The sequence below is a fragment of the Onychostoma macrolepis genome, chromosome 05 (genome assembly GCF_012432095.1).
Source record: "Onychostoma macrolepis isolate SWU-2019 chromosome 05, ASM1243209v1, whole genome shotgun sequence".
Lineage (NCBI taxonomy): Eukaryota > Metazoa > Chordata > Actinopteri > Cypriniformes > Cyprinidae > Onychostoma > Onychostoma macrolepis.
This window is the reverse complement of record NC_081159.1, coordinates 14868107-14887909: the sequence shown is the minus strand read 5'-3', so window position 1 is coordinate 14887909 and position 19803 is coordinate 14868107. Positions and strand designations below refer to the sequence as shown.

Genomic DNA, 19803 nt, shown 5'->3' with positions numbered 1-19803 from the left:
AGAGAGACAGTGACAGTTTAAAACTGTGTCCTTGTACTTTACCTTCTGCGATTCTGCGTTATAATTCTGAAAATTATAATGCAGATTATATTGATGAAGAGGAGAGAGTGCATTGTTGTTCATTTTATTAGGTTTGTTATTTCAATACATTAGTTTAAGCCTATGAACATATACAGTATAAGGTGTTTAACTTAACTAGTCAATATAATGTCAGATTCTCATTGTTCATCAAACATTTGAGCACAGTTTGCACAAGGTCCAGTGCTGTGTGAACACTGAGCCATATCAAATGAACCGCGGTTTCTGTTCTGTGATGGTGTTGAGGTGGTGGTGATGTTTACACAGCCGACTCCATCTGTTCAAACACATCTAAACCACAGCATTTATATACATTAGGTACATTACTTTTCATCTAGTTTTCAAAAGCTGTTGAGTTCTGTTGGTTAATGTTCACAAGAGACTTCTTTAAAACAGATCATCCACTTTGACATGACTTGTATTGTCAATGTTAGTTTTATGAAACATAAAAGTTGCATACATTTTGGTATTTCAAAAGCTACAAAGAGACCCAGACTATTAAAGTGATGATGATTTATTACATTCTTGGGCTGATTAAGTCTTGTGACCTCCTTGTATTTTATAATAAGCACTGCAAAGCTTAATATCAGCCATACATTCCCCAGCTGTTACATGCTCTTATCCATAAATGATCAACAAAAATAGAAATATAGGCTCTTTGAAAATATAGGATCTTTTCTATATTGCATGTGATTTTAAAATCCATATAGCCATTCTCATCTATAAACTTATTTAAATATTACAATAAATATTTAACATTTTCATGACCAGCCAATCTAAAGAAAAATACACATATAGCATGTAACTTTTCTTTATACACCAAAGGGGCTCAAAATATAAATATATTGCCTTTCAGAAGATTCATGTATATTAAAACATATGCTAATGCACTATAAAATGTGTACTTCACCAGTAGAAACAGTTGGTGGCGTGGAGAGGCACAGCACAACTGTTACACTAGGGGCGCTGTTTACAAAACCATTGTCTCAAAGCCTGCATGCACCAAAAACGTCACTCATAATATGTATATATACATATATATGGATTTTTCTCTTCTTCCCTTTTGTGCATGGTGTTACAAACTGCTTTTGATTTTTTTTTACTCCAGAGGGAACTAGTGTACAGGGTCAAGTTAATGATATGAGATCTGGGGCCTGAGGTAAATGAATATTTAATTCCGTTGATTTGAAGCTTTCTCTGCCGAGTCAGATAACAACCTCACCATGCACAAACATAAAATATGCAACAGATACAGAAGTCAACACAGCCGCACATGTGAAAGTGATCAAATGTGAATAAGTGTTTTGTCACTCAGCTTAATATTTTTCAGTAAATGAGTTGACAATTTATAGAAAGATAGATAGATAGATAGATGCTTTTGAGGAAATGTCAGTGTAAAGCACCATATCTATTTATGAGAGTGAGATTAAAGGATTAGGGCATTAGAGGAAGTGTACACACTCGTCAGTTCTATGACAAAGTGTACATGAACTCTCCACAAGACACTTCTCAGAATGGAGCATGAGGTCTATGTACTCAGAGTGAGTTTAGGTGTTTAAAAAAATGATAATGAGAAATGAGGTTGGTGACCACGTCTTTTGATTTATTGACTCATGCAGGGTAAGGACTGGGATGGATTCGCTTCTGTCTTCCTTATCTCAGAAACATAAGCCTGCTGTTCCTGCTCTTTGAGCCTCTCTATCTCTCTCTCTATGGTTATGCTTAGAGTCACTTACAACAAAATCCAAAAAATATTTTAAATGAAAGTTAAATGTGCACAAAGATTAACATAAATCAAATCAAAACACACATGCAAAAATCCACATATATTTTCTCACACACATATCAAACACACTTTTTCTATCTATTTTTCAGATTTTAAACTGAACCCAGGCCTGCTGTCATCCTCTGAGCCGATGCAAATCAATACAAAACATTATATCCCCTCACCATGTGAGACAAATTGGATTACACATACAAAAAAAAAAAAAAAATACTGCAAAGACCTATTTTTACATATAAACAAACTTAGACACGTCTCATGATAAATGAAACGTGACACACTTCATCATATGAAAGTACAGGCTGTGTCAAAACCAATAGGAATGCAGAAATGTATCAGTTTTCTTGTGTGTGCTGGAGAGGATGTTCATCATACACAGCATTAGCTACATGTTGGTTTAAAATATCCTCTTCACTTACAAAGCCACAAATCAGACAGAGGAGAGGTTTCAATACCGCTCTTCAGACCTGATACACACATGCAAAAAAATCCCAGCAGTCTAGAGACGCTCCAAACACACATGAGATCATGCCACATTAATTAGATACCTGCTTTAAAATTATAATAAATTATTTCTGCTAAATTAATACGGATACTGAGGGAAGAAAACAGCATATTTATTAGGAATGTTCTCTCTCTTTTTAATTATATCCCTTTCTTAATATTGTTTTAATAGAATGTATTATTTTTAATAAATAGCTCTGATAGCTGAACATGCAATTCAAATTTTGTGTTTCATAAAATAAATACTGTGATACCTCAGCTCACACATGCAAACACACACACAGACACTGATGTACACACACAAATGCACACAAAACTTCATTGCTAACTCTCTACAACCTCACTACAGTCTCAAATGGGAAAGAAAAATATTTCTTTGAAATGCTGAAGTATTACTCTTTGCTCTGTCTGTGCTGAGGATTGCTTTGTCTGGTTTATGTATCTAGCTGTGCCTTCTGTGCCTAATCCTACACTCTTTTAGATGGGGAGGACCTGTGTTTGTGTGTGTGTCTGTGTGTAAACGAAAAGGTACACACTTTCGCCTGTTTAATCTCTGGAATTGATCCTTAGTTTGAAGGAAACGCGTCCAGCAAACTTGTCTCGTTCAGTGCCCTCAGGAATGTTGTTAGCGTTGATTTTGCACTCCACATTGACGTCCTCATTCATGGTGATGTTGAGGAACTTAATGGCCACTAGAGGCTGGGAGTAGTTCACCTGCAGCAGAAGAATCAGATTATCAGAAATCACTTGTTGATTGGACGGAGGCAGATCTGAATGCGATCGTTAGTGGGTTAAAGGGATAGTTCTCCTAAAAATGAAAATTCTGTCATTAATTACTCACCCTCATGTCGTTCCAAACCCGTAAGACCTTTGTTCATCTTCAGAAAACACAAATTAAGATATTTTTGATGAATTCCGAGAGCTCTCTGACCCTCCATAGACAGCAAGAATCCTACCACGATCAAGGCCAGAAATGTGGTAAGAACATTGTTAAAATAATCCATATGACATCAGTGGTTCAACCGTAATTTTTCAAAGCTATAAGAATTCTTTTTGTGTGCAAAGAAAACAAAATATAATGCTGCCATTTTGGAGAGTATCACGACGTAGACGTGCGCTTTGAACTGAACGTAAACAACACATGCTGTTTTGTGTCAGCTGCACCACGTGCTTACGTTGTTTACGTTCAGATCAGAATTATTGAATAAAGTTGTTATTTTTGTTTTCTTTGCACACAAAAAGTATTCTCGTAGCCTTTAAAAATTACGGTTGAACCACTGATGTCATATGGATTATTTTAACGATGTCCTCACTACGTTTCTGGACCTTGATCGTGTAAGGATTCTTGCTGTCTATGGGAGGATCAGAGAGCTCTCAGAATTCATCAAAATTATCTTAATTTGTGTTCCGAAGATGAACGAAGGTCTTACAGGTTTGGATCGACATGAGGGTGAGTAATCAATGACAGAATTTTCATTTTTGGGTGAACTATCCCTTTAAGTGTGCTAAATGATTGGAGAATCCAGAATCACCAGCGAGAAGTCCGTTCTTTCAACGGAAGATCCAGTTATGACACTTAGATTAATTAAAAATGATCCTTTAAAAATAATAATAATAATAATAATAAAATAGAGTATATATAAAATATTTAGAAAACAGACAGTCAAAATGGTAGATTTTCATTTTACACATGTACAATTATTCTTCAAGTGTGTGTGTGTGTGTGTGTGTGTGTGTTTGTGTGTTGTACCTGGGCTTTCTTGCCATAGTATGGGTAGTACATAAGGTTGAAAGTGCCATTGGGGGGAAAGTACACCAGTTCACCAAGTTTATCTGTGTCATCTGCCTACAGAGGGAGGGAGATATTATGAGTTCATCTCAGCATTTAATCTGAAGGTATCAACCTGTTCTAATACCACTTACTGAATTTAACAAACAAACCAATCATCCATTAAATTGATCTTATGCTGGAAATATCTAGCATATGATCTGACTATATGAATAATCATTTTTCCCTTTCTTGTTTTTAAATGTAATTAAAGATTTAAAATAAAGACTGGTCATTTTGGATTCGAATTTGTCAGAACATCAAAGATTATGAATTATGAATTATGAACATTATGAATTCTCTGCCTCTGTCAAAATGATTATTCTTCATTCTGTCTATTATTCTTACCCACTCATCTTTCCCAACTTTGTATCTCTGACAAGAATGGAGGGCAAGAGCAGGTGAGACACACACAGAAAAAATAAAAAAAATATAATAAATAAATAAATCAAATCAACCACATGGAAAATAAACAGAGGTGATGAGCAGTTGTGTAAAACAACACATATTGAACAAACACTGAAATGACACTGAAAACAACAATTATATGACAAAAGTACAGAAAAAAAGGAGGAGGAATGTTGTGTCTATGATGAGAAAGAGCAAAATATGTTGACAGGAAAAAAAAGGTGTGATGTTTAAAAAAATCGAAGAAAGAAATAGATCGAGGAACATATTTGCACGAGCCCAAATGGCGGTCAATATCCAGTCAGAACCCACTCAAACACAAACATTGATTGAGAGGGCACACACTATTGAGAAAGCTTAGGGAAAGAGTAGGAAAAACTTCCCCTCTAATGCAATATAGATCAAAGTTTGCTTCGAGTATGAGAATACAATCAAACAACAGTGTTGTTATTGTTAACTAAAACTATTAAATATTTGTTGTTAATTGAAATAAATCTTAAGTAAAATATAAATATTAGATAAAAAATTTGAAATATTCACTTGACAGCTAACAGAAATAAAAGTTGAAGAACTAAAATGACTAAAAACGGAAATATGAAAACAGTTAAGACTGAACCTTGCATGACTGAAGAATGATTCCTGAATACATTCAGACATTTAAACGAATGGGAAATACACACTTGTTAATTTACTTATTCTCATTTCATGTTTGTTTATATTTGCATATGAATCAGCAGCACAAAGTCTGTTGTGGACGTTTTTCTCTGAAGCCGGCCACAGTTCTGATTACCAGCTAATTTAATCTGGTGACCTTGTTGAATGCTCATTTAACTTTAATCTGAAATCAATCCCTTTTTAAAAGACTGAAGGATAAGGAGAGTGAGAGTCAGAGGAAAAGAGACTGAGACCTTACCTTAGCACCACATGTGACATAAGGAGGCTGCCCGTCCTTAGCAGGCAACAGACCAATCACCTGCAAAGAAGAATAAACGCAGAGAAAGAAGGATTTGAGATTGAAATGAGAGAGGGAGAAAAAGAACAAGACCCAAATATTAAAAACCAAAGGGAAGAGACAGAGACTCAAGTTGAGTCTCATTAGAAAACTAAAGTAACTTATTATGAATTATTAATCATAAACATTCAGGCCGCTGTCTCTGATTCAGTGGTTTCAGGCCAAAGCCTTCACAGCGATAAAACTGTGGAGATTCAATGACCTCAAATCAAATCAGGCATATATTTGTTCAATTATGTATTTAGTTGTTTCTCAATAATACTTGATACTGTTAAACTGTAATTTGACCATTTTTAGATAATGCCGGACATGTTTCTGACACAAACATTTGCTCCACTCATGCTTTCTATTTCACGTCTTACACGGTTGAGCTTGATGATGACGCAGGGCTTGCCATCATTGTAACCATAATAACGATCTGTGATCCCAGAGCAATCCTCCAATATGGAGCGTTTGAACTGGCAGGAACGCTTGGGGAAGTTTTTCAAGCTGCCACTGTCCTCCTGGATGAAGAACTGATCCGGTTTACAATCATAATTCTTCTGGGCCTGGACTGTGTCATTGTAGGCTGCATAAAAGAAGCAACAGAACATGACCTTCTGTGAACTAAATTGCATGCAGGATTTCACTAGTAAAATGGTTGCGGCAGGTTCTGTGTGTAATACATAAAATGTTATTTGCATGGCACTCACGCGAGAGGAAGTTATTGAGGGCCTGGACGTATCTTTCCCAGGTCTCTGTGAACTCCATGGTGTAAGCGATCTCCAGCTGCTCTCCTTTAGGTCTGATCATCATCCCTGCAAAACAAATAAGAGAATGGGAAGATACAGAGACTGTGAGAGTATATGTTTACATTAGTACGCTTGTGAGCATTAAATTACAGTTAGTAAATGGCAAAAGGTAACATTAAGGTGTAGTTGGTATAATTAGCTAATATATAGGATCAAGTCTGTGTGTATTACCTGGAGTTGAAAGTCTATCTTGGTATGTTGGTCTGTGGTCATCGAGCGTCTGCAGCATTACGTACATGGTGAGAGAAAATAATCCAGCCAGGAAAATGTAGAATGCCAGATAAAACAACAGGATCAGACCTACAAGGACACACAAACATTCAAATCCAAACTCTATACAAATGCATACTGTACTCAAGCTTTTGGAAACTTTTCCATAAATGTGGAACTTAGCAAATTTAGCAATTTGGAATTCAATAGTAATAATAACAATGCATATTCATTTAAATGAATAAATACAGCTCCATGTAGCAATTATTGGCATTTAAGCCCCATAAACTTATATTTTGCATGACATTAACCATTAGTCCAGTAACAAAATGTGACTGGACTAATGGTACAATAGTTCCAGCCATTTTTATGTTTTTTTACTATGATAGTGCCACCAAGTGGCCAAGTTCTTCCAAATTTGTAATTTGTTTTTAGAGTAAGCCCTTACATTCATGTACCAAGTGCTAAGTGATAAAAATGTATAAGTCTAGGAGTTGTTCACAAAAGTATGGGTTTATTCTTGAAATAAATTAAATTAGAGATATAGATTTGGGATTCTGTAACATACAGTTCTGGTGTTATAGAACTAAACATGTTTTCCTTCATTGTAGCTCCTCCTACACTTTATGTACTTTAGTAATAAAATACAGAATACTGTGACCATATAACCATAATAACCATTTATGACTATCTTTTGCTCCCTCTCTCTCTCCCTCCCTCCCTCGCTCTCTTCTGCTGATGTAACTGTGAAAAGATACAAGACTAGCAAGCCTAATCCTCTTAAATTCTCACCAGAGCACCCGGATCTTCTCTCCTCATTCATACATTTATACATACACATTCACTGCAGCTCTGTTTTACACACATTCATACTTTTACACACTAATGTCCCTTTTACAGGAGTCTGGTAATCCTGTCTGGTAAATGTCTAGTCTTTGACAAAATTGAATTACTGCAGGGCAGATGTGGGTTAAGAGGTAAAAAAGGGGAGGGAGGTGACAGAAGGAGAAGAAGAGGGCAGATTAAGTCAAAGGGGGATTTTCAGGGAATATATGGTTTAGAAACACCAGAGTAGCCCACAGTATGTCTGTACATACATTCATGCAAACAACCCCAACCACCCAAATAAAATAATAATTATACTTGAGATTATTATGTCTACACAACTGCAGTAAATAGATCTCTATATAAACTATGAGTTGATATTTATCATACGCAGAAAAATGAAAGAATTATGTCAGTGGTAATATGGTATAAAATGTGGTACAGTATGGTTACTTAAGAGCCAGTCTGAAAAGTCTTTGCCGATGTTAATGAGAGAATATTGATAGGTAATTTCCTGCACAAGAATTTTTGAGAAGATTTTCTCAGATCTGGGAAATAAACAAACCTACAAACTAAACCTGGGCATTAGACATGGAGGTTTTTCAGTGTTGCCAGATTTTAAAAAGTATATATTATGTAGCTGGTGTAACTGGTTTTTACTATTTTAAACATTTTAACTTTTCGCAATACACTTAAACAGTATGCATATTAAATAAAATAATTTATAAAATTGCCATAAGATGAAAGATTTTATATATATATATATATATATATTTTTTTTAAATAAGTCTATTGCTCACCAAGAGTGCATTAATTTGATCAAAATACAGTAAAAACCCAACGGTGGCCGAGAGAGCTCAATGCGCTGCAACTTCAGAAAACACATGCCAATAGAAAAAGCACCAGCAAATCAAGATAACATCTTCATCAATTTGACAGCAGGTGCTGCAAATGCTCACAACACAAACAAATAAAGAATTTTATTTGCAGCGCGTTTCTTTGTTTGGTTGTGTTGTGAGCATTTGCAACATGTGTGTTGTCAAATTGACGAAGTTGTTTTCTTAATTTGCAGGTGTTTTTTCTATTTGCAGCGCATTGAGCTCTCTCGGCCACCGTAAAAAATAGTAATATTGCACAATTGGCTATTTTCTATTTCAACTTTTTTGATATCGGAAAGATCATGTGACACTGAAGATTGGAATAATGGCAGCTGAAAATTAAGCTTTGCCATCACAGAAATAAGTTACATTCTAAATGAACATGCTGATTTGAATCTCAAGAAACATTTCTAATTTTTAACAATGTTGAAAACAGTTGTGCTACTGATGATTTGGTACACTTTTTAAAACTGTACATTTGGAATTTATATTATACTTTAGAAAAATAGTGCTTTAAATTTGATAGCATGCGGGACATGCATGTGAATTACCCAAATACTCTCAGGCAAAAAGGAAAGATTCAGTAACTCATCCATTTGCCCCTATATTAAGAATGTACTTCCAACCATCTTCACCAACACAATAAATAATTTAGGGTTGCTGTTTCATAGAGAATGCCGAGTGCTGTTTGTGTGTGCACACTGTAAGTTGTGGTGCACAGCAGGAGTGTGTATGCCTGAGGAGAGCTCATTAAAATACAGGACACCTGAGCTTCACGCAGCGAGGCCCCTGGGGACAGTCGATCAGGTTGCTCCAGGTTGAAGTGAGGAGGGATACCGGATCTCTGTCCCCCGCTGCATCCTGGAGCTCCCCGCACAGACAGGCTTTCACTGATCAATAACAGCAGTGCGATTGTGAGGTTACGCTACAGGATAGAATTACAAGGGAGTGTGTGCTAATGTGCCTGGAGAGAGTGAAAATGGACGTAATGCATGTGCAAGAGAGAAAGTGAGCAAAGATAAGGTAAGAATGTTGCCTTATGCAAGGGACACTAGCAAAGCCCAAATGTTCACATCATTAAGCACTACTTAATCTCGCAGCAGGACAGCCTCAAAATAACCGCCGTCTCTCTCAGAATACCAAGTACCTGCATTATCAAACATTACTTGCTCAACTTGATTATGAGGTCAAAACGTGGTACATCCTCATCAGCTGTGCTGGATCTGTGTGTTTGTGTGTGGCGAATACTGCACACGGTGAGACTGATACTCTATCTGTGCTCTTCTGTTTCTTTATCTGTCTCTCATCATGATGAAAGTCACCCTCCCTCTTTCAACCCTCTAATTTGAACGCAACCTGAAAGAGAGGAGCAGAATGTGCTGCTGTGATCTGCTACTTGCATGTTCGCGTTCATTAATACAGACATGAACCCCACAAAACGGTCTCTTTAGATCTGCCCACATCCTTTCAGATTCATCAGTTCCTAAATCCATCAAACCTACCAGGCCACCATAATATCAAACACTTCAGAGGAACTCACACCTGTGATGCAGACAATGCGAGCAATTTCTGAATATCAATTTCCTGTTATTTGGCAGGAATAACTGGGTGTACATAAATATATAGATAATAATTCTAGACTGATAAATCTAAATTAATACTATTAATAGCTACAATTAATAGCTAAATGAATTGATTTTATTCAAGTCAAAATTATTAATCAACACTGAACCAACCTAAATACGTCAGACTAACAAACCTAAGAGTTAGTCAGGCAAAGGTTAATAAATAAAAATGAAAAAGGATCTCAGGGTAACAATTGCAGATAGTTATTTATTATACTTGATATGAATATTTCTTATCAGACCAAAACTTAACTGAAACTGGCACCACTTTCAGAAGACCCTCATATTAATATCACTTTAATATTGGTGCTGTGTTAGCATTATTGTGCCAATTGTTTTGTACCTTGTAATTGACTATTTTTCATAGTGGAAAATTAGCAATAGTAGGTAAAATTACATCATTTAAATTCAAAACAATATTTCATGTCCACATATTTGAGGTGTGTAGCTGTAAAGTAAATGGGACAACACACATTTGAACAAGAAGATTAAATTCAAAAAGAGGATCTTTCAAAGCAGTCTATCGTCCAGCTAGAACCAGATTTTTTTCTTTTTTTTCTTTTCGGATTTGCTAACTGCAGGGTGTTTGGGAGTTGATAAATATCATATAAATTTTAGTAAATGGTAAATAATTTATTATATTTACTAAAAAAATGTTTACTATTAAAAATTTAATTTACTATTTCATTTGTTTACTTGCATATCATCAGAGAGCTGTGAACGTTAAAAATTAACTTAAAATCTCTGGGAGTTCTTTGTGTAAATATTTTATGTCAAAGGGCTTTGATTAAAAACATTTTTGGAATCTTCTGAACTATAATATCTCCAGAACTTTTCTAGGTGGTTTGTTTCCAGGAAGCCTTATACTGCTTTGAACGGAGTTTTAAGATCTTCTGCTCTCAAATACTGCAGTATGAGCTATAAATCTCAGGAGTGGTTCAGAAATGCAATTGCAGCCTGTGCAAGCTGTATATGACTCTCCAGAGGGCTGTAGTAAAATAAACTTTAAATGCTTTTTAAATGATACTGTTGACCCCTCTGTGCCTCAGGGTCCTGAAAGCAACCCTGGATATGCTTCAATTAGAGACACAGCTGTATGAATGTAGCTGTAGTTTCCACCGTCCTCCATAGGTCACTATTAAGCTCCAGTAATGAGGATGTACTTTGTTAAAGAATCTAAGCATACCCAGGTTCACTCTGGTTTGGGCACAGACAAAAATAGACTAATTAAGGAGTCTTAGAGAGCACGCTGGCTTAACTAGGCAGCTAGTCCTCAGAGCATCTCTCTCACACACACACACACACACTCTCTCTCTCTCAGTGAGGTGCAACACACTGAGCTCCCTAGAGCAAAAAGTGCTGGCATACATGGAAGTCTTGAGGGCAGTGATCTAGCATTTCTCTCTCTCTCTTTCTCTCTCTCACACACACACACACACACACACACACTCTAACTATTCCATAGCACTGACAGCTAAGTTACAGATGCCCGAGGGGCAATTTTGGAGTGCTGTAGTTTTAATGCCATCACACCCTGATTAAAAGACACATTCAGTTCCAGAATTAATCTACGGCTGTTGAATAGGCTATGTCTCCACATGATAGCCTCACCAAGGCAACCAATGAGCCTATTAGTAAAGGATTACATCTTACACTAATTCACAAACCCCTACGCACACACTCAAAATGGCCCTCGGCTAGATTAAATCATCTCAATGTCACTGCAAAAGACAATTTGTAACAATATGCACAGGACTAAAGGTGTTTAGTGGTTCACTTCTATTGTTAGATAGATCTTAGACAATTATAAAAGCCAGATTACTTCAAACAGATTTAAACCAAATGGAAGAATGTAAAATCTGACACTGGACTGTAAATTTTTTTTACAAAAGTGTTGGCATTTTGGTGATTGTATTTTTTACAGCTTCTAGTTTTTAATTTAATTATATGTTAATATATAGGCCTATGCGAACTATTTAAATGAGTTTGCTGTGATGAAATGTACAGATAATGATACAGATGGCACACTGGGGCTTATAGCTGATCAAAATTGGCCTCTCTAGCAGCTGTCAGGGTAGCTCAGGGTAACACATGACACTAAAATAATGCAATAAACATTATTAAATAAGACAGAATACAACAGAAAGCCCTTCAACTGCTACAAAAAGTAAGGAAATTTTAGAGATTCATATTTTGAACAAAAACATAGCTTACATTATATTTGTCAAATATACAATAAATCATACGGTGTACTTAAAACATTTGAATAAAATTTCACAGAAAAATACGTTTCGTCGATTAAATTCTTTTTTTACAATTTTTTTTTTAATAGTATTTAACATCTTTCTACTGCAGCTCTTCCGCATTCTTTGCGGTTAAAATTACGGCAGTTCTTTACAGAAAGTGGTGCAGGGAATACTGATGTGTGCTAGTCTCTATTCAGACATTCTACTTGAAGCGCATTGTGTAGTTTTGCAGTGACTCGACGCATCACATTTCTCCACGCTGTTCATTGGCTGATGCCGCGCATTCAACATTTTTACCCGCAAAGTCCAACATAACACAATAATCAGTTATCTGGATCTATTAATAGACATCAGATTTCGTAATTTGACTAAGATAATCACATTATGCATCGAGTTTTACAGCTGCGTAAACACGCGGCAGAGAAAACGAAACGCATGTGACGCACTAACTGGAGTTTCAGCACCTCGGACAGCGACCCGTCTCTCCAATGAACTTCAGCACTTACACAGTGAGACTCGCTGTCGCTGTGCTAACTATTGCAGCGCAGTACTTATTATAACTGCAAAATAATGGCACACTAATTAGCATATGTGCATGCGTGAAATCCTGTCGATGCTGTGCAACACTTACCCCAACTGCTCGCGGTCCTCCCGCAGAACTCGCGCGTTCTCGGGTTCCAGAAGAACTCCTTCCACGCGCTCTTCTTATCATCCTTTGCCATTTTCCTGGACGAAATAAATGTGCACTCACAGAGTCAACGCCTCGGGCTAACACTCTCTTTGAGAGTAATAAAAAGCTATGCAACCCTTGAATAGTGTGGAGAACGGGTTAAAACGATCTTTAAGGTCTCAATAGAAAGCTTTTTTAAATGAAAAACTGGGTAAAAGCGATTCTCAAGGCACTCTGCCGAAACCTGAGCACTCAAGCGAGGACTGAGTGAGAGCAGACCTCGCTTTCTCTGTAACGCCCGGCGTTCTGCCCACCCACAAGTGCAGTGCGCATTCCGCAGAGAGACAGAGCGAGAGAGAGAGAGAGCAGTGCAGTACTAATGTGCCGATACTGCAGTAAAACCATCTCTGCCTGCTCAGTCCCGATCACCCCCACCCCCGAAAAAACAAAGCCCCTCCTTTAGCAAAACTCAAGTCACTTCTTAGCCAATAGCAGCGCTGTGCTGCGCATTTGGCCCCGTCCCCCCTCAGCAAAGTGGCTCATCTTAAAGCCTGTGATGGCAGAGACTTGTGGGGGCATCTGTCAGTATCTCATGAGGCCGTTGCCAAGGAGAAGTCTCTAGGAAGTCTCAGGTGAAGTCAGAGAAAACGTGGCGTTTCCGTTCTATGCTGTTCCGTGCAAAGACTCCAAATGGCCTCAGATTGTAAGATGCACTGTAAAAACAATCTTGGATCAAGTAAATAATACTGAAAATAAAATCTACTTGATTGTTGTATTACAGCTAATGTAAACCAAACAAGTAATGTATCTTGATGCTGTTTTTCTTTTACAATATAGGCTACATAGGCTGATCTTCAACAAGCATTACAGGTGAGTTGGATTAATGCATTCATTTATTTCAGCCAGCTCTACATTAAAAAATAATTTGTTTAATTGGTATTTGGGTGTAATTAGTTAATGTGGCTAGATTGTTTGGCTACTTAGCAGTTTTACTGGCAATGCTATTGATTTTATTAAGTTCGATTATGATGTCAAGAATCACTTAATATAGATGGGTAATTTTTTTGGCAACTTGACATTTGCCAAATTAATGGCAACTTGACATTTTAAGTTCAGTCAAGGCATTTGCATTAAATAATTAGATTTAATTATGCTCAGTATATAACTAAATAATACTAAATTAAATATTTAATTTTAAAAAACATTAAGAAAACATTTAATTTTAAATTTTACAGATTTGACAAAAGTTTTACAGATTTTACAATGCAAAATTAAGCCAATTAAGGCAAATAAAACTACTGACAAGTGCTAAGCAATGTTTTTTTTATCTAAATAACCATATAATATATATTTCTGATGCTCTGGGAAAGCCCTGCATTTGCATGAAAGCCCTTAAGCTAAGAAATCCCTTAGTTATAAGGTTAAGGGAACCCTTAGTGAAACTTGGGTTGCAAGAAAAATCCTAAGGGTCAACTTAAAGGAACCTTAAGGCTGCCATTAAGTATTCCCCTGAATTATCTAAGTGTTCCCTTAAGCGTTGCTACAAAAGTCCTTAGTAACTATTTCACCTTGATAAATTTAAGGGACCAAAACAGCTCCCTTAAATCATCTTAATCTCAGTATTTTTAAGATTTTTAAGCTCAAATGTAAGACTTAAGACATTTTTTAAGACCTGCACAAATAAAATATCATATAAGCATAGTAGGGCAATGACTATGGTAACATATTAAACTGTAAAATGACTGTAAAATGCTTAACTTACAGGTTTTCACAAAACAAAAAATTTATATAATTTAAGAAAATGGATGAGTTGTATTAATTATTATAAACTTAATTATAATTAATCAATTATTAGCCTACATTAATTAAATAACAATATAAATGTAACGTATGCCTTAACTGTTTAACTTTTTATAATGCATTATCTTCTTGTCGATCCACCTGTTCACATTTACAACTCTGTGTGTTTGCAGCATTAAAACATGGGTTAATTTTCACATTTATTAACATTTAATTTCCATCAGCAGGAGGCGCTTTCACTTTAGAAACAAAGCGGTTTCCTCGGTAACGACTGTACACAAAACAGCTCAGAGACGGGCAGCGCTCGTTTATTTGTTCGTGTTTTAGTTGGTTAGGTTTATATTTCGTTATGTTCGGTTTATTGTCAGAGATATACATATCTATACAGTTTATTGTGAGATGTAGTAACTATAGCAACCGCGGCGCCCATTGCCGTATGTTGCCAGGAACTATCGTTAAACGCTTAGTATAAACATTTAGGTAAGGGTGACAGCTAAGACGTTTGTTGCAACGCTCTTCCTCAGGGAATTTTTTCCCTTCAGGGATACTCCAAAGTCAAATTACTTAAGGACTTTCATGCAACCGGGCCCTGGACAGCAAACCCTTAAGCATAACTCCAGCTGTTAAAGAACCAGTGTGTACCTCTTAAACTTCTCCTCAGCACTCAATCTGTAGATGTTTCAATTACTGGCAGTACTTGATACATTTGTCACATCACAACAGTCAGATAATGTCTGTAATGATGTTCAAGATCGATGACAGGTTAGAGCCAACAATATCCTCTGCAGAAGACCTGTAGAAAGAGAGAACTTGTACAAGAGCTTCATCTATGATACAGGACAAATGAAGAGCAAATCAGTCAACATGATTCAGCAAAAGACAGTTGTTACAGCTCCCTGTATTCATGATGCTGACACACGAGTAAGAAACAACTACCCACAGTGAAACTGGATACTGAAACAACAAGTCTGGAAGGTCAGGGTGAAAGGAAAAGTACATGAACATTTGCTGAAAATGTACTCAACCCTCAGGCCATCCAAGATGTAGATAAGTTTATGTCCTGCACTGAATGGGTGCTGTCAGAATGAGAGTCCAAACAGCTGACAATGATGTCTTGTAAGAAACAAATCCATCCGTAAGGCATTTTAACTTTAAACCATCACTTTTGGCCAAAAGTCAGGTCCTCTTATGACTTTTTTACTGGAGAAAGCAATATACAGAAAAACCACATGTGGAAATCACGTGTTAAAATCACATGTCAAATATGTGAAACATAATGAAACGCACATGAAACTTGTGGTTTCAGAACATTCTCATGGTATAAATGTATGAAATCCATGTGAAACCCATGTGATCCAAAACCAAGCTTCATGCACGTTTCATGTTTCACATGAAGTTCATGAGATTTTTAAAAATATTTTGATGGATTTGTTTCTGTACAAACAGGTTTTCACATTGCAACACACTGATGGACTGGAGACACACGGATCGCTTGTGAGTTATTATAATGCTTTTATCAGCTATTTGCACTCCCATTCTGACGGCATCCATTCACTGCAGAGGATCCATTGATGAACAAGTGATTTCATTTTTCTAAATCTGTTCCAATGAAGCAACATACTCATCTACATTTTGGATGGCCTGAGGCTGAGTACATTTCCAGCAATTTTTCTTTTTTTTTGGTGAACTATTCCTTGAAGAGAAAAGGAATGAATAAAACATAACCACATTAGAATGTATAAGCAGATATTCCACTGATTGTATGTTAAGGAGGTCTGCAGGACAATAAGACATTAAATCCATGTACATTGCAACAGCACACACACACACACACACACTGTTATTCGCACATGTATTTTAGGTTCATCATATAAAATTTATTTCATGACGATATCAATGCAAATATAGCACTACAGTGATTTCCAAGGTACACCGTATCTTACCATACCAATATATTATGGCACTCATAATATGGCCACCGTTTATGTAGACACGCAAAGCCGACAGTTTCTGTAAACTAGTTTACCCAATAATACTTAAGTTACCCTTTTCATCTTAATAAATTGCCACTAGATGATTATTTAGTATATCTGAAGTAAAAACTGGGCACAATTTATATAGACTGGGACGCAGCCCAACCTTGAACTGAATGATTAAGGGAATCCATCAAGAACTCCCAGCATGCATTGCACCAGCCCTCCTCTACTGTGGTCCTCCGTACTGTTTGATAAAGACTGTATTTCAAATGGCCACCCGAGTGGTGCAGTGAAACCCTGGTGTCGTGGTGACAACATGTCAAACCCTTGGCAACATCACTGCAATGTCGCCATCACATTTACAGAAGTGTTGCCAGGGTGAGAACTGTACAGGTTGGTGGTGCTAACTATTCGGAAAAACAACAACAACTTTAAATACAACCACAACAACAACTGAGAAACATTCAATTGCCAACAGTTACAAAAGATTCCACTCCTTAAAACTCCATCGCATGATCTAAAAAAAAATAAAAAATAAATAAACAAATCTCAAAGAGCACTCAAAAGAATGAAGAAAAGAAATAAAAACAGCAGTGAGGGACATGTAAGCAATAGTAGAAATTCAATATAGCAGCAGAAGTACTTCAAAAATATACAACTGATATTCCGGCGAGCCGGGTGGAGTGTGTTGGTGAGGGTATGAGTGTGATCAGACTTAAGTTGCTTAAAGGGACTTGCATGACACTAGCCGGAAAAAAACATTGGTTGGCTGGAGTGTGTGTGTGTGTGTGTCTGAGACTGTGCCTTTAGTAGATAGGGCTCGCCTTTCAGCGGTCCATTCAGTACAGTGTAGACAGGTAGCCACAGATAAAACTACTAAATTTCTTTATAAAACAATTAAACACCTTGTACTTTTATACATTATATGCTACAATATATTTATTGATTACAAGTATGAAAGTGGAAATAATTGCTACATAATCAATACAGTTGTACATGTTTATTTTACAGATTTTAACAAGTGTTTTTTCTTCTTGTTTAATCTCGATATCATGTGGTTCGCTTTCTTTTGTGCGGAAAAAAGTTCCAGCATTGGTCTGAGGAGCGCCGCTGCGTGTCCATTTTTCCCAGCAGGGCGCTGCGAGTGTGTGCGTTTCTGTATATGTATGTGCGCATGAGCATTGGACAGTGTGAAGAGGTGAAGTTTGCTCCAAAACTGATTTTTCTTTAAAGGACAGGGTAACTGGACTGCTCATTCTGACTGTAGTATGATAAGAGCTTTTATATATGTTATTATATCTTATTAAACGACACTGCAACCCCAATTGATTGACACATGAGACTATGGTGCCAAAAAGACTGAAAAATACAGTTAGACGTTAGCTCCGGATATGCTCAAATACAGATTAAATGTAAACAGATGCGTAAATATGGTGGTCCGACAGTTTGTAGGTGAACACAATGGCACCTCGTGTTAATGCAGCCTGTGCATTGGTCCTCAGTCTATTTCCTATTTTGTAATGAAGCTCATCCTGTGATCTTACTATTTTCATCAAGTGAATAATGCAGTGCGGATCTGTCTTTTTTCACCATCATGATTTTGTATTGGACTGGGCTAATGATCAGTCTCCTGTTTTAACAAATATTGCTACGAAAGTCACGTAACTTCTGCTGAACAGCTTTTCTTCTACTCCCCAAATACGCAGACACGCGTGTCAACACACTCACCAAATTGGCACTCAATCAATAGGCAGTAATTAGACTTCAAATGAATCTCCTCTACAAACTACGACAGTACCACACAGCCCTTCATCACCGTTTCCTGTGTCTGAATTTGTAAGACTTTTTTTTGTGTATACATGTCAAATTTGTCTATTTATCTGGATTTCCTCTCATCAATGTTACTTCCAACCTCACACATCTCCAATGCAAAGATACATCTTACAACATTCACCATGACACCACACACACACACACACACACACACACGCACACACATACATTTTGACACTCTTCTGGAATGTAAAAAACATCAGTCTAGTGGGTGCCCAGGAAACAGCAGCATAACTGAGTAAATCTGGTCAGTAAAAACACAAAAGCCCAAAGTCACAGACAGTTTATGATATGAAGAAAAGCTCCACTATGATCTTTCAGCGTCTCTTCATTCTTTACACATCAAGTTTTGATAATTTCTTCATTCCTTGGAGGAAAAAGCATGTCTATTCTCCTCACTAATAGTTTATATTCAGAGAACGAATGTTGCGGTGCTCCAAAGGTTTCCAGTGTGTTTCAAAAAGCTTGTAAACTCAGCAGCACAGGTTGTATTTGCAGCAGGTCAGAGAGAGTTAAGACTCAGGCATCTCTCCAGTGTGTGTGTGTGTGTGTGCGCGTGTGTGTTTCGTCTGCTGCAACTATATGGCACATAAACACCATGTGGAACACATTTTCTCCTGCTTCTACAGAGATTTATTCTAAATCATGCTATTCTCTTAGCAAAAAATGCTCTCGCTTTGTCTTTTCAGTCTTATTTGAATCTCTTCACTCAAAGGCCACTTCTCTCATTTCCCCTATAATTCCCATTTTGTCTTTTCACACGCAAAAGAGAAAAAAAGAAGAAAAGATTTGTATTCTGTATGTCTCTCTAAGTCATGTCTTTCTTACTCCCTACCCTCTGTTTACTCTCTCTGCCTGCGTCAGATGGCCGTGTCCCACACCACAGCCTGTGGCCTCTGGCAGGGTGGCGTTCCAGTCTTGCGGGGCTCCGGAGTTTTCCTCCAGCTGGGTAAAATAGGCATACTGTCCTGCTTACATAAGCTCTTATCTGGCCGGCGATGAGCCTTAATCTCCTTACACAGGCAGCGCTTTCTCTCGATCACCTCCAGGAGCTTGCCGTCCCGATGGGCCGGGGCTGTGGAGGTGCCAGGTGTGCCCGTGCTGAGGGGAGCTTGGGCCTGTGCAGCGAGCTGAGCCAGCTGCTGGAACTGGAGCTGGACCTGCTGCTGGTGCTGGTACTGCTGCTGCTGCTGCCGGCTCAGAGACGGACTGCAGGGAGCCTGAGCCTGTGCCTGAATCTGCGAGAGAGCGTGAAACTACACGCAGAGACAGAGAGAGAAATTGCAAAAATGAGTTTGCATAGTTGAGCATAGATGAAATACATAGTCATGTGATC

General features: G+C 37.3%; 2 protein-coding genes and 1 long non-coding RNA gene across 4 annotated transcripts in view; 1 reads left to right on the top strand and 2 right to left on the bottom strand.

Annotated features, from left to right (window-relative positions):
- Positions 1–110: 110 nt before the first annotated feature.
- atp1b2b (ATPase Na+/K+ transporting subunit beta 2b) lies at positions 111–13250 on the bottom strand. 2 transcript variants are annotated; one of them, XM_058777496.1, is made up of 8 exons: positions 12820–13250; positions 6576–6704; positions 6306–6410; positions 5976–6181; positions 5515–5574; positions 4116–4211; positions 2902–3079; positions 111–369 (listed from the first exon to the last, which is right to left on the bottom strand). In XM_058777496.1, the coding sequence occupies exons 1-7, from the start codon at positions 12908–12910 to the stop codon at positions 2912–2914; spliced, it is 855 nt and encodes a 284-aa protein (XP_058633479.1). In that variant the 5' UTR covers positions 12911–13250; the 3' UTR covers positions 111–369; positions 2902–2911. The 2 variants fall into 2 exon arrangements, with proteins under 2 accessions (XP_058633479.1, XP_058633478.1); XM_058777495.1 differs by having other exon boundaries at positions 111–3079; positions 12820–13249.
- A 205-nt stretch (positions 13251–13455) lies between these two features.
- Positions 13456–19359, top strand: LOC131540097 (uncharacterized). Its single transcript, XR_009271176.1, has 3 exons — positions 13456–13561; positions 13696–13728; positions 19332–19359. It is a non-coding gene; the product is annotated as an uncharacterized LOC131540097 (long non-coding RNA).
- The window catches only part of LOC131540096 (neuronal tyrosine-phosphorylated phosphoinositide-3-kinase adapter 1), a 39432-nt gene continuing 36231 nt past the window's right edge, over positions 16603–19803 (bottom strand). The window contains 1 exon segment of the mRNA XM_058774552.1: positions 16603–19723. Within this exon segment, the coding sequence (XP_058630535.1) occupies positions 19328–19723 (396 nt within the window). The 3' untranslated portion in view covers positions 16603–19327.

Coding starts and splice junctions, on each gene's coding strand:
- atp1b2b (XM_058777496.1), bottom strand. CDS start 12,910: ATGGCAAAGGATGATAAGAAGAGCGCGTGGAAGGAGTTCTTCTGGAAC. Junction 6,705..12,819: donor GAGGACCGCGAGCAGTTGGG/GTAAGTGTTGCA, acceptor GTGTCCTTGTAG/GTCTGATCCTGTTGTTTTAT. Junction 5,575..5,975: donor TCATCATCAAGCTCAACCGT/GTAAGACGTGAA, acceptor TCTTCTTTGCAG/GTGATTGGTCTGTTGCCTGC.